This window comes from Siphateles boraxobius, unplaced genomic scaffold (genome assembly GCF_051911475.1).
Source record: "Siphateles boraxobius isolate OS27281-9 unplaced genomic scaffold, OSU_SipBor_1 35, whole genome shotgun sequence".
Lineage (NCBI taxonomy): Eukaryota > Metazoa > Chordata > Actinopteri > Cypriniformes > Leuciscidae > Siphateles > Siphateles boraxobius.
This window is the reverse complement of record NW_027508975.1, coordinates 7,395,077-7,419,721: the sequence shown is the minus strand read 5'-3', so window position 1 is coordinate 7,419,721 and position 24,645 is coordinate 7,395,077. Positions and strand designations below refer to the sequence as shown.

At 40.5% G+C, this 24,645-nt stretch overlaps 1 protein-coding gene across 16 annotated transcripts in view; it reads right to left on the bottom strand.

The window, feature by feature from the left end:
- Window positions 1-24,645, bottom strand: part of macf1a (microtubule actin crosslinking factor 1a) — a 180,707-nt gene that overhangs the window by 116,563 nt on the left and 39,499 nt on the right. The window contains exon 1 of one of the 16 annotated variants that reach the window (XM_077196150.1): window positions 14,869-15,283. The exons of 14 other annotated variants lie outside the window; for them this stretch is intronic. In XM_077196150.1, coding sequence (XP_077052265.1) covers window positions 14,869-14,923 — 55 coding nt within the window. In that variant the 5' untranslated portion in view covers window positions 14,924-15,283. Of the gene's footprint in view, window positions 1-14,868; window positions 15,284-24,645 lie in introns of those variants that run through there. One more of the 16 variants, XM_077196144.1, reaches the window with a different exon arrangement.

Sequence of the window (24,645 nt, the reverse complement as noted above, 5' to 3'; positions counted from 1 at the left end):
ATGCCATGGGAAGCCCAGCTCATAAGATCACAGGTGTTCCTGAAGGTCCGGTTCAAATGCTACTGGAAGACAGAAGAAACACAATGAAGTCTGTTTGCACAGTGCACAGCGCACATCTACAGGGCAAACAGTTTGCGACGCATGTCTTTCACAGGTAAGCTAGGGAAAAGGGACAGATAACATGTAGAGAGAGAGGAGAACAAGGAGATCTCCAGCAAATTTAAATATGACATTCAACCAGCAAACTGACAAGGTCACCCTGATGTCTAAACCACACACTGTAACACAAAATATAATTTGGTGTCCTTTCACTACAATATGTCATCACCATTTCTGTCAAGAGTTCCTCCTTCAAATCACACCCAAGGTCACAGGAAATGTGCTGACCGCAAACAAAAGACAGGGTGTATGGAGAAGGCGGAAGAAATACCACTGTGATCAAGCACATTCATGAGCAATATGGCTCCCGTCACAGCCAGCATTATTTTCCTGTAACAGCACTAGTTTATTAGTAGAAGTATTAAGTAAATCCAAATTTACCAACTAACTTAAAGGATACTTACAAAAAGCGATAAATATAGGCTATAGCAAAATGTAAACCATAACATTGCACAATCTGCTAAATGCAAGTAAAAGGCATGAATATACAACGATATTATAAACATTAGTATCATGATTATCTGTAAAGCTATTTTGAAACAATGAATATTGTGAATTTACTTGACAATCAATTAAGAATAAGTGGTTCATCTGTTCTTTCATGTTCTGAAAGAACATTATGGAGAGTAAATAATGACAGAAACTTTATTTCTGGTCACCTTTTGAAGAATGTCTGAACACAACTAACCTCTGCAGTTGACTGTAATACTAAGAAATGATGATAGAGGGCAGCCTGGTAACAGTCAAGAATGTGAATGCACATGGCCCAACTCTCTCATTATTAATCCAAAGGACTGCCACTGCTAATACCAACGACAGTCACACTTAACAGCAAGTAACATCACTGCTCTCAACTGGTCTCAGATCTGTTACTTTTTATCCACCTGATGATGACGACAGATGTCAGTAATCTGCCAAACATAGCACAGGTGAAGCAAAACAGAAACTCACGTGAAACTGACACTCATCATGAAACTGCAGAACTATTCATCTGGAATTTGAAGAGATAAGCCTAATTAACACACTTTAAAGTTTCACAAATGCCAACCAAATAAACACACACGATTTCTAACTCTTTTTATTCCAAATAAAGTTCTCGATACTGACTGGCTTGCTGCAGAGTAACAGGTAGAGCATTCATGTCTTGACAAGGTGAATGGATCGCACTTAACACGTGTAACCCATCCCTGTTTAAATATGCCTGAAGGTGCCATTAAAAGATTACATCAAACTGAGCTGCAGACTGACTTAAGACAAGGGTTGATCTAAGGATACTACACACACACGCACACAGCATACAGCACACATGCTTCAATAGAACTGAAAGAGGCAAAGCTTAACGCAGGTTTAATCTCATCGTCTCAGACCATCTACAAAAACATTTTGTACAGACAGTCTGAGTATACTCTAAATATTGTATGAAGCAGCCCTGTGGAACCTTTACAGGGGACAATTATTTTGATTGCATGGCATGCTCTAATAGTGCTGGGCGGTTTGACTTAAAATTTATATCACGTTTTTTTTCAAAATTATGCCGGTTTTCCGGTTTATGACGTTTTTTTTTTCATGCATAATCAGGTGTTCAAAGCATTTTCTACTGGTTGAGAGAGGAATTACTGCAGTAAATTGACTTAGGATTGGTCTATTTTACTGTCATTAGTGAATATTGTAGAATAGAATAGCGCCCAGTATAACCTAAAATTGTTATTTCTTAACGTTCTAATAACGTTCTTATAACCAGGAAGTAACGTTAATACAACGTTTATATAACGGGAGAATTGTACGTTCTAATGATGTTTGAATGATGTTCTTATAACCAAGCAAGAACGTTAATACAACGTTTATATAACGGGAGAATTGTACGTTCTAATGACGTTTGAATGATGTTCTTATAACCAAGCAAGAACGTTAATACAACGTTTATATAACGGGAGAATTGTATGTTCTAATGACGTTTGAATGATGGTCTTATAACCAAGCAAGAACGTTAATACGTTTACATAAGGAGAGAATTGAACGTTCTTATAACGTTTTGAATGGAGTTCTTATAACCAAGAAATAACGTTAATACAACGTCTAAAAAACTGGACATTTTGAATGTTCCTAGAACATTCAGAAATAACGTTAACGTTTTTATAACTTAATGGGAACGTTATGAAAACATTCTTATAACCTAAAATTGTTAGCTGGGGAAGAGGAGAGATTCGCGATTGCACTGAACACGTTTTAAGTGCAGGATTATCTGAGCGAGCCCAGAGAAAATAGACCTATTTTAACAAGAGTCGCGTGTATCTGAGAGCGCGGCACATTATATTCCATTATATTAATGTACTTTCGCGCTACAATAATGCGCTCCGCATCCATCGTACATGTAACGTAACCGAGCACTGCTGTTTGTTTACCCTCACTCGTCGCTGCTTAGAAGTGCAACATTGTAAAGGGTCCGTCTGAAACAGTGTCGCGCAGCGTAACGTTCGTTCCGAACGTTGTGTAATTAAATACACCGGTATGGCGGTTTATTCAAAATCAAAATCGTGACGAAAATATAAACCGGTTTTCGGTTTGAACCGGTTTACTGCCCAGCACTATGCTCTAATACATCCAAAAAGAAAATAGGTTTTTGTAACATATACCAGGGTTCTCAAGTTTTATCAAAAGTTTAGAGTGAGATTTAGGGGAGGAGCCACCCAAATATTTGCAGCAGCGGTCCCTCGACCCAACCAAATTCGCTTCAATTTTTCCTAGCAGTTCAATTTTTCCTATTGTTCATAATTGACCAGCACAAATGGAAATTATAACAATTGTTAAATCTGATAAAAAGACAAATGCATCCAAATAAAATAAATAGTTATATTTAAAAAAATACAAATTTATTGAAAAATAAAAATAAATTTGACCCCAAACAAGCCAACGTAACATCAGTGCTCAATGTACATAACATTGTGTCATAACAACTTGTGAGCATGTATGTCAAGACCCAAACCGGTCACCTTTAAAGGGGTCATCGGATGCCCATTTTCCACAAGTTGGTATGATTCTTTTGGGTCTTCATGTCAAGTTTGTAACATACTTTGGTTAAAATTTTGCAATGGTTGTGTAAAACAACACCCTTTTTACCTCTTCAAAAACAGCTCTGTTCACAGTGACCCGTTTCGGTGCATGTCTCTTTAAATGATAATGAGCAACAACTTTTTGGCTTTTCGAGGATTAAAAAAAAGTGAATGGATTTTTTTCATTGCATGGTGATTGTGTCCACACACTGCAAAGACACATTTATTTGCAAATACCATATAAAAGTGTATTTTGCATCCGATGACCCCTTTAAAAGCAGTTGAAGAGTTTTTGAATGCATCAAAAATAATTTAGCACGAATTTGGCTATACTCCTCACCATCATCTCTCACTGTCTTTGATCACAGGCAAGAGATATCGTCCAGGAATCGTAAAATCAAAATGCTAAAAAAATAAAAAATAAATGAAGATGTCCGCAAACCGCATTCATCAGATCGTGCTCTTTCAACTTCCACTCCGTGTGTGCGCGTGTTGTCTAGTAACGAACGTGCTTGCAGCGGGAACACATAATTTACCCGGAAACAACTAATTCTAATTTCTGATTGGCTGGTAGCTTGCATTTAACTCTGTATAACTCGAGACAGATGCTATGAACTCGGCAGAGAACTTCCCTCCGTTTGCCTGCGCCTCGTCCATTAATTGTATAGCGGGACAAGTTCCCTTACTCCTCAGCGTGAGAAATACAAGGTGTGGCGTGTGAGCGTGTGAACGGGTTGAAATGCGTGTGTCTCACGCCCAATGCGTGAGACTTGAGAGCCCTGATATACGGTATATTTGTGCTTTAAAAAAAGATTTTCCAATAAAACAAATGGCATATGGTGTGGGAAGGGTGAACGCAAGAGGTTATACTATTTGCTCGATAAAAAAAAAGTGTACCATTTAATAATTAATTTATTAATATATATATATATATATATATATATATATATATATATATATATATATATATATATATATATATATATATATATATATATGAAATATACTGTTTTTGAGATTTTATACGAAAGAGAATATTCAATGCATGAGATGAATGCACAGGACATGAAACGGGTGAAAAAGAAATCCCAGTGTGGATCATGCAGTGCCGGTGCTGACAGATACAAACTAACCTCATGCCAGGATAGGGCCTCTTAGACAAGCGAATGGACCACCATAAATAAACCTAGCTAACTATCACCATGTCAGTTTGAGGGGTCACCCTTTCATTAACTGTCAACACAGAGTTCGTCTTTAAAGTTCATCTTCCATGAAGTCATTGAGCCCAAAGAGACAAACTGAGTTTGTGTGTCGGTGTGTGTGGACACTGACACCATGGCTGCGTCAGAGGCGATGCCTGAGCTGCCTGGACTCAGTTCAATGCAGTTTTAAAAGGTCCTTTTTATTGAGCCACTTTGCTACAGCAGCCAGAAAGTGAAGCACAGACTCATTAGGCAAGCACAGAGAGACAGTCCATACAGTAGGAATGAGGTGGGGAAATAAAGAAAAGATTTACTCTCACACCTCTGTGGCGAAAGAGCGCAAGTCTCTCATCCCTCTTTCACCCAGGAGCCAAACCTCCACAGCTGACGACAGGCTTACTTAATCACAGGTTAATAGTGGGAAAAGAATTGAAGGGGGGAGTGGGGGAAGGGATACAGAGAGAAAGAAGGTCGTGAGAGAGACAAATTTCAAGAAGAGGTCAGGGAATGGAAAGGACAGAGACCGGGGAAAGAAAGAAAGACAGAAAAGATAAAAAGAAGGGGTGGACTGTAGGGAGGATACACAAATACAACACAGAAAGAAAGATTACCAACACCTCCATTTTAGCCCGGCTCCTGTCATCACCATGGCGACCCGTAAATTAGGTATCGGCCTTGCCCTCTGTCACCCACTCGACCCCTCATAAAAGACCACTATTTCCTTGTGCGGTGCCAAAAGAGACATCAACCACAAAGTCCAGTTAATCATCTCCTCCAGTGGAGGGAACTTGGGAAAGTTGACAATCATTGACCACAACTTTGCCAAAATGTTTTCAAAAGTAAAGGTGAGACGGTTAGTGTTGTTTGATGTCATAAAAATGGCTAAAGGTAAAAGTACGGGGCATATAAGATAATACTGAAATTAAGGATATGAATTAAGCCCCTAAATATACTTTTTGTGTGTACATTAGAGTATGCATTAAGTAAATTTCATCATCAGCATATTATGCGCATATTGTAGGGCCATAGCCCAATTTTTTAAACACTAATTACCCTGTACGATCAGCTCACAGGCCGCTAAGGCTGGGTAAAAATATCGATTCATCAATGCATTGCAATTATTTGTTTCTCAATTCAATATCGATTCATCAAATCCTATGAATCGATTCAGCCCACCGGCCAGTGGCGGCACTGTGGGCAACACTCTAGTGAGAGCGTTCAGCGTTGTACAAGCTTTTACTGTCGATGTGTACAAGACGCGCTTCACCAAAACAGCAAAATGACGGACAGCAGCTGCACTCCGTTCAAGCCTGCACCACCAACCAGGGACGTCGTTAGGCCTATTTTAGGGGGGCTAAAGCTACCCCAAAATGTTCCTAAGCCCCCCTAAATGATAAGAACAACAAGTCTCCGGGAGTCTCCCGCATATTGATAGCGGCTCCCTGATGTCCGCAAAATTAGTTCAAATCTCCCGAAATCTAGAGCTCACGAGCTCCAAACCGCGTACCGCGCGCACGACAGAGAGGAAGGGAGCGAGAGTCCTTGCGTGTGTGTGCAAATGTGCGCGTGTGTGCAAATGTGCGCGTGTGTGCAAATGTGCGCGCGCACGTGCCTCATGAAGCGCATTTTTTTTAATGAGTATGCACATTTTGTGTTTCTGTTTACATTTCTTTTATAACTTGAATGTATAGGAAGAAAGAAATATACTTTCTATATATAACAGTTACATGCACTTTAGAGGTGTGTTAATAAAGCACCTGTTTGTTACAGTTGTGGTTTGTATTCAGCACATGAACAATATTGTACAGTTTGTTCTGCTAAATAAACCATGACAAGAAACATGCTGGGGGCAATTTGTTCTTAAACATTGGTAATACTGCGCACACATTTAAAAATATACTCAGGTACCTAATTACTAGTGTACTTATTATTGAATCGATATCGAAACGAATAAATCAATATCGAATTGAAATCGAATTGTGAAATTCCTAACAATACCCAGCCCTACAGGTTTAAAGAAAAAAAAAAGGTCAACAAGGTGGTAACACTTCCCTGGCCCACTGTTTCACAGTCAAAAAAGAAACAGATGAGAGAGAACAACATCAACAACAAATTAATGGAGAGGGCAACAACAGTAGCACTGACAAGCACTTGTGTGAGGGGGTAGGAAAAAACACCAATTGTAGTTTAAACAAGAGTGGAAATCTTTGAAAGGCTATGCGTTCACGTCAAAACTTAAGTTTACTTTGGGCTTTACGGATGTCACAAATCAGATAGCAATATATATATATATATATATATATATATATATATATATATATATATATATATATATACATACATATATATATATATATATTTTTTATTTTTTTTTTATTAAATAAAGTCATGCAATTATGGTGTTCATAATTGATCATTGTTGAAACCTCCAAGTAAGCAATAACTTGTGCCTATTCCCAAACAGAATGCTGTGTTTGAGACGGGTTTCACTGGGATGTGGAACGGTGCAGAGCGGGAATCATTTAGCATGAAGAGATTCACAGCTAAGCTTTGTGTGTGCTCAGTGCAGCCAGTCATGCACTGTACCATGGGAAAGGGCCACCAAGAGCTTCCACTTCAACAAGAAGAAAGGCGTTGTGTCCATCAGCATGCGTGTCTGTGTGTGTGTGTGTGTGTGTGTGTGTGTGTGTGTGTGTGTGTGTGTGTGTGTGTGTGTGTGTGTGTGTGTGTATGTTAGTCATGCTCATGGGGTTCCATTAGGATGGATATAACTATTCAAACTTGGAGGATTTTCCTTGAAAGAAAAATTTTAAATGATAAGGAGGTCTAAATGTTGTCAAACAGTAAGCACGTTTTCTTAAACTGACAATGCATCAAATGACCAGTCGCTTTTCTAAACGGGTCTGACCGCAGCTGCTTCATTAAGGAAAGGTAATCCGTTTTTAACGAGCCACTATGGGCCTGAAGCTCAAGCCTCGCTGAGAAGGACTGGACCCTTGAGGGCTTCGGCTTGTTTGAAGTGTACCACATTGCCTAACTATAAAGGACAGGAGAGATTGAGGGCAAAGAGGGGAAAAGACGAAGATTATAGAAGCTAAGAACAAGGGAAGCGGTTATAGCATGTTTTAATTGTGTGTGCTAAGCTGTTAGTATCAAACTGAAATCATCCAACATAATTTTTGCAAAGGTTATGAGGAAAAACATTTAACTGGGAAGAGGAGTATTGAGCATATTTATGGTTAGGTGGTTTTCTGAAACTAAAACCACACAGGATAACATAGCAACCATCCACAACACCTTAACGTTGTGACAATGAGTTTTGTGCAGACACCGCTCACATTTTCTTAAATAAAATTCAAGGTTAAATAGGCGTTTAAATTAAACGCCAAATGAATTGATGAGAAAATGGTGAGAGAAAAAAGAATTAGGTGCGATTTTGGGGCCATAAGAGGGAAACTGAAAAAGAGAAGCATGGGGCCCCAGCAACCATTCATCTGATCAACACACCACAACCAGTACAGAAGAAACAAACAAACATGCATCAATGTAAAAGCACACACACACACACACACACACACACACACACACCCTTCAGGAGGCCAATGTAAGGTGTCCTCCAGTTTATCCACCGGTTTACATTACAAGAAACTGTCAATATTTAACAAATCTTCTCTTATGCAGCACGATTTCCTGGTTTAATGTTCACTCAGTATTTTTTATTCACATTTGCCACTTTCTTTCTCTCCTTATTACAACCAAGCAAGCAAAATAAATCCACTGGCAAGGCATATCTGCAATGATTTAATGGGATGGTCCCAAGTAATACAATTTTTCCCATGCTGCTACAAGAAGAGCCCTCCAGAAATCAGAAGGAGTGTGAAATCAGAATGTTTTTTAGGTTATGGTAATAGAAGTAGCGAAATAGTTCCTGTATTGTGACATACATCTGAGTGGAACAGATTATCAGAAATCCGGGGACTAGTTCTTTCCACCGGTTATTGATTGGATGCAGGCAGATCTGAATGCGAGCTTGAGGTCGATTTTAAGAAAGTCCGAAATTAAAAAATAAATACGACCTCACGTTGTGTCAATCACATTAACACACTGCCTCCGAGACTTTCGTCCATCATAAAAAAATTCTGATCTGATTCAATTTTTGAGTTTTTCGCATCCGTAGCATGCATTTTGAGAGGTCTTTTGACATTTCAGAGCCACCGAATGACGTATCCGAAAAATTGCAGACTCAACGCAGTGTGTGCAAGGACCTTTAAAGTTTAACTGGACTAAACGACTAGAAACGACAAGTTTGGCGTATGTCACCAGAGAGCAATCTATGGTTTCACCAGAAGATCGAGTTTGATCACACTGTGTAAATAAAATACAAGCTCAAACTAAAAAAAGAAAATTAAAAAAGAAACATATGCATGGATTAATTGTTCACAATAAGGTGCATTTTGAAAATGGACAATAATACCTTATAATACTGCCTAGGTTTTATAACAGCACAAGTATTATCATTCTCATGGTAAAGCTGCTATCCAAAGCTATAATTCTACTTGACAAGAAGGGAAGGATGATAGATTGGTGATAGATGATCATCAGTCTTTTGCTCCTCTTCAAATGAAAGGTGCTTTACCATCTAGATCCACTTCTCTATCTTTCTGCATCAATGGCTGCACAATGCCACTAAGCTCAAGCTCAACTATTACATTTCAATTCAGACTGAAGGCGCAATGTGTCATTATTGCACACACTTAAGGTTAGGGGTTTTTTTTGAAGCTAAAACCACTCAGGATACCTTAGCAACCATCAACAACACCTTATTGTTGTGCCAGTGAGGTTTGCACACACCACTCACATTTTCTTGAAAAAATTCAAAGTTAAATAGGTGTTTAATTTGAAAGCCAGAATAAAAACAAAAAAGCAAGTCAAATTTTCGATTTGAATTTTTTGATGACAAATCAATTGCCAAGAAAATATAATTGCTAAGGTAATAAAAAGGCAGTAAGAACTTCTCATCTCCCACCATAATGAAAGCCTGAGAAAGTTAATTGTAGACCAGCAATAAACGTCAACCAGTATCAATTGATAGTTCTATAAGTGGGCTAGTATGAGATACAGAGAGCAGATGTTAAGGCGGAGAATCAATATAAGGGACAGAAACAGAATGAAATTGTGTAAGCCAGAAGGTCAAAGGTATGTTGTGGTGTTATAAACATGTTTTTATTGACGAAAACTGATATGAAATAATCGGTCTTAAAATGTTATTTAAATACATAAGCCACAACAAAATGCAAGATAACGTCCATCAGGTGACCTTCTAAAATTATTATATCTGATTAATTTAAGCAAAACAAAAAACACATGCAACAAGCTTAAATCTTCTCAAATACAACCAAGCAGAACTGATCTATAATTTATAAAAAATGCATCTAACAACAACGACTGGTATGAAAAGGAAATGACATGTTTTGAAACCAAACCAAAGCCCCTGAGCTGAAACATGGGAGGACTGGCAGAAAGAAATCGCGTGAGGAGTCACTATCACTAATGTCTCGTTTGAGTCAGTAGGGGAGGAACAGAGTTGCAGTATGAAAATGAGCAAGGCTCAGGGGACCGCTGGGAACTCCTACACAAAACACAAACATACCCATATGCATATCACAGGCCTGAAACAATAGATCTTCCCACCAAAATCTCAACAGCCATAATTACTCTAATTATCCTCTGTGATTATGGAGACAGCAACCAGTCACAAAACTTGGTCGTGGAACCTTAAGTGAGTGCGGTTCACCACTATACGACAAGATATTATATAACAGAGCTGTGCATACTGGCAATAAAAAGCACAGCGGTATCAAAAATTTACCATGGTATGACAACATGACTTTTATATCTGACAAATGTAATTTGTATTCAAAAGTTTGGGGTTGGTAATATTTTTTTAACGTTTTAAAAAGAAGTCTCTTATGCTCATCTCTCAAGCTTTTTGATCAAAAGTACCATAAAAGTAGTAAAGTGTAATGTTATTGCAATTTAAAGTAACTGTTTTCCATTTAAATATTTTAAAGTGTAAATTATTCTTGTGATGACAAAGCTGAATTTTCAGCAGCCATTTCTCCAGTTTTTAGAGTCACATGATCCTTCAGAAATCATTCTAATATGCTGATTTGCTGCTCAATAAACATTTCTTATTATCATCAATGTTGCAGCTGTGCTGCATGATATTTATGTGGAAACCATGAAACTTTTTTTGCATCCTTTGATGAATAGAAAGTTCAAAATAACAGCATTTATTTGAAATAGAAATCTTTTGTAACTTTGTACTTGTCTTTATGTTCTCTTTTGATCAATTTAATGTGACATTAAATTGACACTTTTGAATGGTAGTGTATATAAATGTATGTGTATATATAAAGGGATTGGATTCAAATGTATGAAATTTCAATCTCAATGAACACAATCTATTAAATCACTTTATTAGCCACCTAAGGCTGTTTAATTGTTGCCTAAGGTATCAATACCAATGTACCAGAGACTGGCATCCTACCAAAGCCAAAATTTGGTATCGATCCATCTTAATTACACAGTGAATCATATGAGAAAGGTAATGAAAACACACTTTAAGGATCAACCTAAAGAACATCGATACAACAAGACAAAAGAATCAGCACGGAACTGTACAGTTAAGCCAAATTTAGGTAATGCCCAAAGAGGGCACGACAGGACCGTTTAATAACGTTTTTAACATGGCATCATTTCACAGGCAGTGTTGTTGCTGTTTTGAAGTTGGTTTCTCATCTGGGTCTGCCACACCCAGCTGGCACACAGGAGATATGCAGAGTGCTTATCTGTCACTGCCTCGGCTTGTGCACCATACTAGATACTAGAGGACTCCTTCGTGACTTACAGTATGAGCATCTCCGCTAGGGCGGTAAATAATATACTACTAATAATACTAGTAAATAATAAATTTAAAAAAAAAATTTATGTATACTTAGTTCTTTTTCATTGTGAACAGAGAACCTCCACTAGTGACAATTTTAAAATGGTGAAAACTGATTAAAAAGCCATTAAATGTTACTGAAATTGTCAAACTTCAAACTGGAGCATGCTGATGAATGTCAAATGAAAAAGGGTGCACAATCTTTTGGATCGAAATAAAATTTGTTGTTAAATTTAATCTAGGTTTTATGTTTTACATAACCTACAATTGTTTGTATTCAGAGTACTAAAATATATATTTTTATATGAATAGATCAATTAAGCAAATAAATAACCAACTATATAATCTATATAACATATAATAACTCACACTGACACAAACACAATTACACAAGCATGCACTCACAAGCAAACAAACTAGTCTGAACTTTGCTCAATGGGCAAATAAAAAATTAAAAAAAGAGGGAAAAACCTGAACTGTAACACCAAAGAATTACTCAGTGAGAGATGACCAGGAAATCATCCCTCAGCCACCATTGGTGTATCCGTTAAATCAAATTTCCAGCTATTTTACAACTCTTAATGTAACTAACATGATCCAGGCCAGGCACTCCGGCACAGAGCCAGTGACAATGGAAGGGAGGTCGTGCGAGTACATTTGGTTGGCCGTGAGGTCTGGTGGCAGATCAGAGGCTTGTTATGGTATGTGATATAAATCAAAGGTAGGAAACCCATCAGGGCTAATAGTTTGCTAATCAGTAACACCAGAGCACTCGTGGCCAAAGGGGTTTACTTGAAACAGTCAGGAAGCCTGCAATTACAGCCAGCACCTTCTGTAGAATCCGCATTCGTGACAGACTTACACTAGACAATAGAAATACTGAATACTGAGGGGGCTGTAGCAGGATGTGATTTGAGGTCAAGTAGTTACCGAATTACCAACGTTACAGGTTGGCTCACATAGATGGTAATCTAATGCATCAACCAATGTGTGCTATTTTTATATGATTTGCATTAGTCAATAACCTGCCCACTAGGCAGGAGTCAGAACGGAGTGCACAATTTTTTTCCAAATATAGATGTCAGTCAAACATACCAGCCAAACAGAAACAGGAAATTAGCCCCTGAAATTCCATTTCGCAATTTGAATGTTCTGACCAAAAAGGTGAAAGTGATGCTCGGTCATGCAACCAAAGGTTTGAACTCACTCTGATACAAGTACTGAAAAATGAGAATTATAAAGAGACAGGAAGACCAGCCGTTTTGGAAATAACAGTGTCCATGATAAAGAAAAACAACTAGTAATAATGCTAAAAATCTTTAAAAAGAAAGGAAAAGGGGGGAAAACATCTAATATACATCTTGATGAATTAATTTTCTTTCCTTATGAAATATTTACTCACATGACAGTTGCATCACCTGACATGCATTTCTAAATGTATTTCTGAATAAATTAATGGAAAGGGGGGAGAAAATATCCAAATTCCAATTCTCTGCATCGTTATTTCAAACTTATCTGACCCTTTCACATCCTCAAAACAGATCTTACACATTTCAATTCTTTATGTCTGAAGTTTGTGACCGCCTAAGGCTCACGTCGACATTTATGGGACAGCTTTACAAAGCTTCGCAGTATGTAATAAATCGTATGTTTGCACAGATGGGAGTTGGATGGTGCAAAGCTATTATTCTCTGCCAGCTGTCTGACTGTACATGTAAGAGGTGGGGCATGTATTTTGATGAATAAATGCTGAATATGAACTCAAGTGTACTGCCTGAATCTCAGTTGAAGAATGCAATCTGTTTTTAGGCCTTGGAGAAGCCTAAAGGCCACAACAGTAAAGACCTCAGTGAGAAATGTGTTTAAGTGTGTTAAAGGATGGACTGTCTGTGGCTTGTCGGTGAGCTTGCCGAGTCTGAGCCAGTGTTGAGGGGGATTGAGCCTAATCAGGGTTAGGTGGATTATAGTTCTGGGGGGAGACGGCACAGCAAGTCAAGCCCCAGTGACCAAATTTCAAGAGAAACACTACCAGACGCACATACCTGCTGTTCTAAACTACACTTACACCCTAACTCATTCATCTACCATCTGTCTTCAAACACTGTCCAGGTGCTCAAACCTGTAACATCATCCAGCGAAAACAACAAACCACATCTATACCTTAATTCTACTACACTCTAAAAATAAAGGTTCTTTATAAGCATCTCTGGTTCCATAAAGAACCTTTAACATCCATGGAACCTTTCCATTGCAAAAAGGTTTCTTATACTGAAAAAGTGTTTGGACACACACAGAATATCATTCAAAGGGCAGAGAACACATCACTAACTTTAATGGCCTTATATGACTTTAACTAGCCAGTAGTATCCTAAAACAGCCTCCTGGAAGCTTAACCTGAACTTATTTTGGCCATTTAAGTTATACCTATATAATAACCTTTCTCAACATTGTTTTGGGATTGGCCAGGCACAGGCAAGCCTTAGACAATAGTGTTACTGTCTCTGTATTACTAGGGTCCAAATACCCTCACCACCCACCCGTGTTGCTCCATATGGTGAACACACTTGCGGTTGATTCCATCCACTAAAAGCCTGTGCAAATGTCGGCCCCATGACCTGGGATTGAATTACAAAGGAAATAAATACCGCACCTTCTTCAATTAACAATATAAAAAAATTGAAGGTAACTCCTTGACGACATCAGCAAAAAAAACTAGAAGGGTATGTTCAAGATGGAGGGTGTCCTTTGAAGGTTTAAACGGATAGGTTCTGATATCTGTGCAAACCAATAAGTTGTCATATGGCTGTCAAGTGATCACCGCAAGAAAGAGAAAGTCTGAAGATGAACTACTCCCTTTAAACAAATTATGACCATTCAGCACAGCTGGCGGGGAATACACCCTCCCTGTTCAAATCACACACACATACACGTGAATAAACTCAGCCACTAAGCCATTATTGTGGGCAAGATTATCTGACGGGCGACACCAACTATTGACATGAGCAAAGCGTCAATTAACACACCATCCTCAAATGTGATGGCTAAATAAACAGTTAATCACTAATAACTAGTGACTGACTTAAAGCTACCATAGCAACGTATTTGAATATTTTGGAGTACCTAAGGGAAGGTGAACAGGTGAGTTTACTCTGATCTCAATAGCCTTGATTCACATATTGGTGCATTTGCTTCCAACCGACTGCGACCCTAGCTAGTCTAGGAGCAAAAATCTCCCTTTATCAAAGGACTAGTGTCCACTCTTATTGTCCGCATGTAGACACTACAGAGTTAACTAGCTAATGTACAACAGCCGACCTCTTCATTTGAATCTTGCCTGCAGTTTACCATCAATTTAGCTCTCATCATGCTCATGGGGTCAGTCACAGAAACATGGCATTTCAGCTTTACAAACAACTGCAACACATGCACAGGCTGAGATTAAAAAATACGTGGAATATTTTATATAAGGCAAATGATCAACCAGCAACAAAACATATTGAATGAAACCAACCTCTCTTTTCCTCGAGTTCCTGAAGATACTGTCGGTATGATGCCGCGGCGCTCATTTCGCCACGGCAATAAAGGAAAAAACAGAACTGAAGAAACTTAAAAGAGGGACTCTATGGGTAAAAATGGAAGGTTAGAAACTGAAAGGAACTGAGAGGTTGTTCCAAGTTTGTTTAAAAGGCAAAGAAGCGGGAGAGGCCACTGTGAAAATCTAGAGGCTCCATGGAATCCAGCAAATCACCAATCCATAGCCAGCAGGGAAATCCAGTCACTCACTTCCTGTTCCTTTCTCTTGAATGTCTTATAAAATCGCTGTAGTTTGCACTCAAGTCCTTGTGTGTGTGTGTGTGTACCAGCCGGCTGTCTGGTAGCTCTGAGAGAGTGCCGTGTTTTAGAGCCGGATAGAGGAACTGTACTTTGACCACAAGACAGGTGATGTCACTGCCAGAGCTCGAGCATGTGTTGCACTCCCTGCGTGACTCAGGCTCTGTGTGTATAAATCGCAAAGGAAATTTTTGCATCGATATACTGAGCTGTGTGTTCTGCTTGAACAAACAAATCCTATCGCTATCTCTTGGTAGTCATTATGTTCTCTATCTCTATCAATATATATGAGAGACTATATCTAGGACCCAAAAAGTCATTTAATTCAAGAATGTGAAATAATAAAATTACATTTAAAGCTGAAAAATACTTCCTTTCATTCTTCCTCTACCAAACTGGGGATCTAACAACTGATTGCAGTCTCTCTCTTTAGTTACTTTTTATCTTGGAGGAAGGTAAATAAGCTAATGAAAGATCTAACAAACCTTACTTTCACATTCTGTCTAGAGTTCAATAGTTTAAAAGATTCAATATCTCACTCCAAAACAAAAACACTACTTTTACTTGAGGTGTAATCTACAAAAAACCCATGTGGCCTCTGCTTGCCTAATAATCTGTGAACTTTCGACAAAAACATAACAGAGATTTTCCAGACAAAACAAATTCTAATAAGTAAATAAAATTCACAGCCAAAACATCTTAACATTCTTACAATTCATGTGGTTTTAAAAAACACTCTTACACAAGCACACCCCGGAGTCACTAATGCCCGTGAGAATGAAAATCTCATGTAGTAGGCTATTTAAATGACTGACAGCAATTAGCAGTGATCTGATTAGCTAAAAGGACAAGAAAAAACATTAGGGTAAACGTACCTATTAAGCTCACCAAAATCTACATTGAGACATTTTTAGTGCACAAGATATTGGTTTTAGTACAAGAAGTTATTTTAAATAAAATATTAATCTCTCACACTATAATATTTCATTTATTTTAAATGACAAAAGTATTTCAATTAAGATGTACATCATTAAATATAAAAAGTCTGGCTGTGCTTAATGGGTACATTTTGTACCCTTTAAGCACACCCCTGTTCCCAATAAGCTCACAACATGTTTTATGTTTATTTTAAGCAACCTTTTTAAAGAATAATTGAAAAATGTTTTATTTGAAGGTACAGAGTCAATCACAAAAGCAACAGAACTCTAAAATCAAGCACAGATTCTAAAAGATCAGGGGCCTCATGTACAAAGACTTGCGTTGAATTTATACTAAAACATTGCGTACGGACAAAGCTGTAAATGTGCGAATGCACAAAAAAAAACAGATGTATGAAATGAATCTCTGCGTATGAAGGATCCCACACATATTCTCTTTGTACATCCCAATTAACGTAAAAATGAGCGCACATGCACGAGCACAACGCCCCACCCAGTCTCCTCCCTTAATTAAATACATTTAAATATGGTAATGAGTCCACTTTGGCAAAAGAAAGGAGTAAGAAAATGGCTAAAGCAAGCGGCAAGAAGCGAAACTTTACAGAAAGTGAATCGGAGGTGCTACTATCGGCGGTAGAAATGAGAAAAAAATTTTTTTGGAACTTTGTCCTCGGGAATTAATAACAAAAGGAAAAAATATGAGTGGAAGAGTTTGGCTGATGCCGTCAATGCGGTGGGATCTGAAAGTCGCACTGTAAATGACCTTAAAAAGAAATTGTCTGATATAAAGGTGGACGTTAAATGGAGAACTGCTGCGCACCGCCAAAGTGTGGGCAGAACAGGCAGTGGTAAAGGGGTCGATGAACTTACACCCTTTGAGCAGAGTTGCCTCAATTATGGATGACACTTTACTCTCTAGAGTAGTATCTGCTGCTGTGGGAGACTCGGATTTACTACAGGACTGCCACGAAGGTAACCAATATTATCTGCACATTTATTGAATGGAAATGTTTCCGATTCACATATGCAAATTCTTCTTCAGATGGCGCCTTTATAGCAATGTGTGTGCAGTCGATCGCTCCGATTACATTAGGAAAACCGGCTATCGCTGCAAATTGCGTTTTAATGTTTGGCTGGTCAACTGCATCATATGGGAACCTTAAATACCTGGTAGACATGCGGATGATCTCGAGCCAAAGACGACTGGCTTATTCCTGAGCGGTCTGCCAGTTCCCTTTGGAAAGAACCAGTTGCCAGGAAACCAACTGTTGTCAGCACATGGAAGGGAACGGCTCCTTTTGCCGGCACAGTTATTGCGTGGCTCCTCGCTGTCTCTCTCTCTAGATTCGGAACCCCACAGTAGGCTTGGGCGGTATCCAAATTTTGATACCTTCAAACCTCCTCCCTATTTTACCGGGGTATACGGTATTACCGTGACTAATTAAAAAGTATGACATTAGGCTCAGACAGCGTCACCAAACTGTTGGCTTGTGCCTACACCGTTCAGAAACTGAATACCAGATCGGGCAAAAAAATAAAAAATCAAGGCCAACCCGTGCACGTTGTGTCTGATCCCGGCTGACGGCATTTAATGTAATAATGCCTACGGCTCGTAGGCCTATTTAGACTAGACTATTTTTAATACGTGGGCCGTTATAATATTTTGGCGCCAAATAATTTTTTAACCCATGTGCTGAGGGGGTGGTAGATATAAATTATATTTATAAATGAGCAAAAATGGGACAATTAATAATATTTAATTATGACAATTGTATTCATTTTATTAATTACTTTAAATTAAATTAACAAGCAACAAGCAAGAAGTGCATTTTTAAATCCGGTGACACGCGTCCATTGATTTTTATTAATACAACTTTTCTGTCAGTGCTGCAAAGATTAAGTTGACGATCAACATCTCCTAGTGAACGCGCATATAGAGAAATGCAAATCATGGATTACATAATCAGAAGGTATAGACTAGCTTTTTTCTTTTCGTTTTGAATTGTTTCGTTTAAAGAAATTGTCGATTGATATATCCGTAGTGAACGCGCCTATAGAGAGAAATGCACATCATGGATTAATCAGAGAGTATGCTGCCTATATTTCTTTTCCTTTTGAATTGTTTCGTTTAAAGAAATTGACAAATCGCCATCTCCATAGTGAACGATAGAGAGAAATGCACATCATGGATTACATAATCAGAGAGTAGGCTAGCCTATTTCTTTTCGTTTTGAATAGTTTCGTTTAATTTGGTGATCGCCATTTCTGTATGAACGCGCATAGAGAGAAATGCACATCATGGATTAAATAATCAGCGAGTGGCCTATTTCTTTTCATTTTGAATTGTTTCGTTTAATGACATTTCAAGCTTTATTTAGATATCTGACATGTCTGTGAGACATACACTGAGTTTCGGTTAATTTATGATGAGATTTCAATGCAAGTGACCGCGGCGCGCCAGCCCACGATCATGTCATGATTATGTTGTCTGCTATATTTGATTCTTATTTATTATTGGTTGATAAAAGAAATTATTAAAATTAAGATACAATTTATACAAAACAAAATTCACTTTAAAGAAAGGCCTTTTACAAAATGAAACTTAATTAAGTGGTCAATGACTGACTCCCGATGCATCCCATCTTACTCATGCTGTTCAGTTTTCATTATCAACGTAAAAAAAAATTTACATTATAATATTTTAACAAATATAAACTAATGCGCTTATTTAATGAACTCGGGGCAAAATGCATCCTCGCAGCAGTGAGTGGGTGGTTGTTTCGGAGATGCGACATTAGGTTAGAGGTGTTTGCTCTCCCTTCTCTCTCTCTTTCTCCTCCACACTGTCACTTGATGACAACTACATAAGCATTTCTAGGCATTTCTAGTGCCGGTAATGACGGTATTGAAACTGATACCGTTGCTATTTTAAGACCCCGCGGTATACGATATTACCGAAATACCGCCCAACCCTACCCCACAGCACAGAGCTCCAAGAGGATAGCCCTTGGAAATCTGAAACGGCTGATATCATCATCCTGGGCCAGAAAATCATTGTGGTCCCTAAAAACTCGTTCTCTTCGGATTCTGCCATTAGCAATGTCCTCTAATAAGGCCAAAGCTGCCATTGCCATAGTCTAAGGGTTGTATCAATTTGCATATGCTTTTATATGTTCTTACTTAATTGCATAATTGATAGAATATTCCCATAAGGCTTGTGTGACAATATATGTAAATTATTTTATAAATTGCAAATTAATAGCAATGCTTCCCACAGGTGGTAGTGCGATAGACTTGTAGAACAATTTGTTGTGTAATGTTTGCAACTTAACTTCATTGCCTGTAAGAGTCGCCAACGGACAAAAACTATGAGAAATGTGCGTACGGCACGCCCGACATGAAATTGGCGTGGAGGAACGCACATTCTCACGTTAATTTCAGTGTTAGTACATCTGACCGTGAGCGTGAAAGCTGGCGTACGCAAAGTTTTTGTGCGTACGCAAGATTGATTGGCCCCAGAGCTGGTACTCCACTTGCGTCTAAAGCGCAACTTACGCAACTGGTGATAATTAAAGTAACTGGCGTATGCTTAATAGGCTCGATAGCGGGGGGGGGGTTCGCCCATGCCAAGAGTCGCCATATCCTTCACCTCGAGGGCCGAGAGACCGTGTTTGAAGTCGAGCGGGTCGCTCCAGTTGTGCCTCATGTGCTTAGTGCACACTGGAAGGACGGGGAAGAGTTGCTTCCTCGGGCTGGGAGGGGGTCCCAGAACTTTCCTGTCATATATGTCCCTCTCCTGGTCAGTGGCGCTCTGTGGAGCCGGCCACTCAATGTTGAGGCGAGCGGCCGTTCGCTCACACACCTCCAGGAGGATGGACTGAGGCAAGACCGTGTGGACGACGGCCTGTGGGACGCCAGAGGGCGGGATTGCCTCCTCGTCCTCTGAGAACCCAAGAAAGATAGAAGATCCGCGCCTCTGTTCAGAATGCCCGGAACATGCGTCGCGCATAACGACAGAAAGACCCGTCTACTCCGCACCAAAAGCTTGTAAGCTAGAGCGTGAAGTTTCAACGAGTGCACGCCGCCCTGACGGTTGATATAAGCCACTGTCGTGTGTGAAGAGAGAACGCCGTTGAAATGCGGGGGTTTCATAGCAAACTGAAGTCTGTAACAAAGCATTATTGTACGCATCACCCACTCGGGAGCCGAAACATCCTGCCACGCCCATTCGTGACTGGCGAGCGTTCCCATGCGAGTCGCAGCAGAGCTGTGTAAACCCAGCTGGCTCATTTGTGGTGCAATGGCGCCCCTTGTGGACACACTAGGGGCTGCGTGCCTGGGTGCCTGAGAGATTTTATCTCTCTGCAGGGAGATGAATTCTCTCTGCGGAGAGAGAGCCTCTCTCCTTAACAAATTAATATGATTCGTTAGTTTTGATGTGTTTTTTTGTTTTTTGTGTGTTTTGTGTTGGGGAAACACTGGGGCCGAAGCCTTTAATATTTGAGAGAGGGGAAAAGAGTGTGTGCGGTGTGGTGACACTGCTTCTGCACTTTTTCTCACAGTAACCCCCCTGAACGTGGGGGGGGGAACACACAACGTCCACTAAACACTTGGGCTGGACAGCCTCGAGAGAGGGGGAACCGACCCATCCGCGGGAAACCCTGCGTACTTTGGACAGGGGTTCTTGGGCGAGAAGACAGTCCGTAGGGCTTGTGGCCCGTGAACGTGGACTCAATGCCCCCATCGGCCGAACATCAGGCAGGCCGCTTACGTTTCGAGTCGGTGGGGGTAGAATTAGATGGTCTTCCAGCCGCAGCCGCGGCGGGAGACGATTTTCCCCAGTGCTTAGCAGGCGGTGGGTTATTCTGCCGTGGGGCGGGGGGTTTGTTGCGGGGCCTTTCTTTGCCCTGATGGAACTGTCGTCCCATGGCAGGTGGGTTAGGCAAACGCGCAGGGGACGCCTGGCGTGGTGTCGTCTTCCTAGGAAGGCATAATTTGAAGGCCTCTTCCTCCTTGTCGTCACACCGCTGTTGCATCAACGCGACAGCGGGGCCGGAGAGGGCCCAGCCGGGCTCCACCGATGCACCAGCCATGCGCCTCTTCTCACTGTCAGGAAGGCCCGACAGGTTAAGCCAGAGCGCGCGCTCTCCCACCACAGAGAGCGCCATAGAGCGCCCGCAGGCTTGGACGGCCTGCCGAGCGTTACGGAGGATGAGGTCGTTCACCGTCAGGATCACCTTCCATAAGGGCAGAGGGCCCTTTTCTAACTGTTGCCCTAACTCGTCCAAAATCTCCGCCTGGTAAGCGGAGAGCAAGGAGGAGACGTTCAAGGCCCTGACAGCCAAGGCCGAAGATTTATAAGCTGCCTGGTAGCTGTTCTGCTGCCAGGCAGAAAAACGGTACATCTTGTTGGGCAAGACCGGTTTAGGGGGAGCGAGCAGCCCGCCCTGTGCGGGGTTAAGGTGCCTGGCGATGGAAGGCTTGATAGCGGGGGGGTCGCCCATGCCAAGAGCCGCCATATCCTTCACCTCGAGGGCCGTGAGACCGTGTTTGAAGTCGAGCGGGTCGCTCCAGTTGTGCCTCATGTGCTTAGTGCACACTGGAAGGACGGGGAAGAGTTGCTTCCTCGGGCCGGGAGGGGGTTCCAGAACCTTCCCATCATATATGTCCCTCTCCTGGTCAGTGGCGCTCTGTGGAGCCGGCCACTCAATGTTGAGGCGAGTGGCCCCTCGCTCACACACCTCCAGAAGGATGGACTGAGGCAAGACCGTGTGGACGACGGACTGTGGGACGCCAGAGGGTGGGATTGCCTCCTCGTCCTCTGAGACTCCAAGAAGGGCCACGTCATCTTCGTCGCCGGAACCAGCCGGTTCATCGACGAGCGTGAGGCTTCCCGAGAAGATGTCCTCTTCGAGGAAAGCAGGATTGGGCTGGTCAGCCCAAATAAGTGAGGTGGCGCCCCGGGAGTCCCCCGGTAGCGCGTCGTCGTCACCGTGTCCCCCATCCGAGTCAGAAAGGCTGAGCTCCGCACACTGGGTAGCGGCAACTTTCAGACGGCGTCGCAAAAGCTTCTTGGGCAGCATGAGGCAATGACTGCAATTCTCCGGGTTCTCCAAGGCTTCTTGAGCGTGTTTGAGACCCAAGCAGACGACGTAGAACGAGTGCAGGTCCTTAGCGGCGATGAGAGAACCACACGCGGCCGGGCCCGTGATAGGTTGTTCCCCTGAGAAGCAGAACTCGGAAAAATCCGTGGCAGGCAGCCGTGGAAGGAGGAGTTGGTGAGAACGGCGAGAGCGCGGGCGGCTACAGATGCAGAACACAGCTGATAGGCTGAAAAACAAAAGTCACGTCTGGCGGAGGCTGATCAGGCGATATATCTCTAGAAGACACGAAAGTGAGCAGTGTAATTCCAGCCGAACTGTGTACATACAGAGATCGCGAGAAGTGAATGTCAACTGGTGAATAGCAGCACTTGGAGGCGTTATATGCTCTAGGTAAGGGGATGGGACCTTACCATAGCGCATTGGCTGCACGCTTCTGTCTGTCTAGCCAGACCTGGTGCAATTGGATGCTTCTGCAGAGGTCAGGTACGGATGCCCTTCCCATAGGTGGATCTCGAACACAAGATGATGAAAGAGAACTATGTTCTGTAGCATCTGCGTTATGTTGCTAAAACTATCTTTTGGATCTATCGTAATTATTTCCCAGATCCATGTCACAGGTTATAATATGCAAAGGTTTAAACATTAATCTCTTAATTTTGCAGCAAGTAGTTATACTAACCCAAAATAAAGGCTTAAACATTTAAAAAATGCACTTTTAAGGGGCTCCTCTTTTGGTGAAAGTTTTCAGACAGCTTTCAAAATGGCCACCAGACAGTGTGAACATATAGATACCCATATCTCAGTGTGCAATGGTCTGATTTGCTTGAAATTACAGGAGGTATGTAGTAACAAACACATCAATTGGTTAAGACATCAAGTAGGATAAAACATAAATGTTTTATTATTATAATCTGATCTGAAATTTGGAAGTGTGCTTAATGGGTACTTGAGCTTAATAGGTACGTTTACCCTATTCATCATATGATCAAAGAGAGCATGGATGCAATTAAACAGCCCATAGATGAGTGAAATAGAGAGATGGGCAAATATAAATAAAGATAAAGTGGAATTACATTTACAGTATTGAACTAGAATTTATCTACCTAGGTTTTGTCAAGGCACATTAAAGTTTGAGATGAAATTAAAATGTATTTGTGTGTTTTGTGAATTATTTATTTAAAGTTTCATTATTTTATTTTTTTCTGGAGAAAACAACAGTCACCTTAAACCACATCCCTCCACTATTAACTGAAAGATCAAATTAATTTTTTAGTGCAACGCCCAAATCTCAAAATCCAATCATTGACTGACGGATAGAAACAAATCCCCGCTTTATATATTTTTCTTTTTCAATAATCCGTTACACTCGGACGTACGGCACAAGATGGAAGATAAGATCTGTCACTTCTTCTGTTTAATCCCAACTTTAAACTAGCATATTATAGAATTATATCTCAAGTCTTCAAGGAATGTACTAATCCCCTCAGAATATAGTTACCCCTTTAAAATAAAAATCTAATTTACCTCAATACCAGAATAAATTAAAAACAGACACATTTATGATATCTATATGGGCTAATTGCCATTGTAAAAAAAAAAAAAAAAACGTGTAAAAATTCATGGCAAAGAAACATGAGTGCACGTGCTGTGAAGGATCAGAGATCTGTCTTACCTGATTTAGAGGCACAGCATCAACATGAAAGAAAGACAGAAAAAGAAAGATGTTAGAGAAGTGAATCAAAATAATATCACTACATTAAATTACATATGGTAACAAAAGCATACAGTGAAGAGTGCTAAAGGTTGTACAGGGACACACACACAGACAGTATGCAAACATGCTCTTGCAAAAGCCAACTAACAACCTCTCATCTGTCTGGAAAAAAAGCCACAGCCTCCACACAAGATGGAAGTATTGTTTGGTAAACTGTGTGTTGCAAAGATGTTGTCTAGATGCTGACCAACCTAAAATTAAAAATTCAGATGGAGAAAATCTATCAAACCATTATGGCAAGCCTGTCTGCATCATTGAACCCATAGTTTTTTTTTTATTCTTGGTACATAGGTCAGTATGTCAAGGGTGTCAGACCTCATGGGAAAGAGTAATGGTGTGATACACTTTAATATTCTCTGCTACAGCTGGAATGAAATTCCCACATTGCACCAGAGCTAATGTAGAGGAAAAACCTCCTTCCCCCAGCAAAAGATGCACCACTGCACACTAATGGTGTACACATGCATTGTCTTTCTCAACTGTTTATGTTCACTTAAGACAGAACCTACTATGTTTACTAGGGTACTTGCCAAGACTGCCATGTTGACATAATTTTTGTGTGAATTCGTCATTTCAAGCGCAAGACTTGAAACTCAATATTTCTCCACTGTCTGAGACGCGGCTTTCCATGTGTGTGCTTC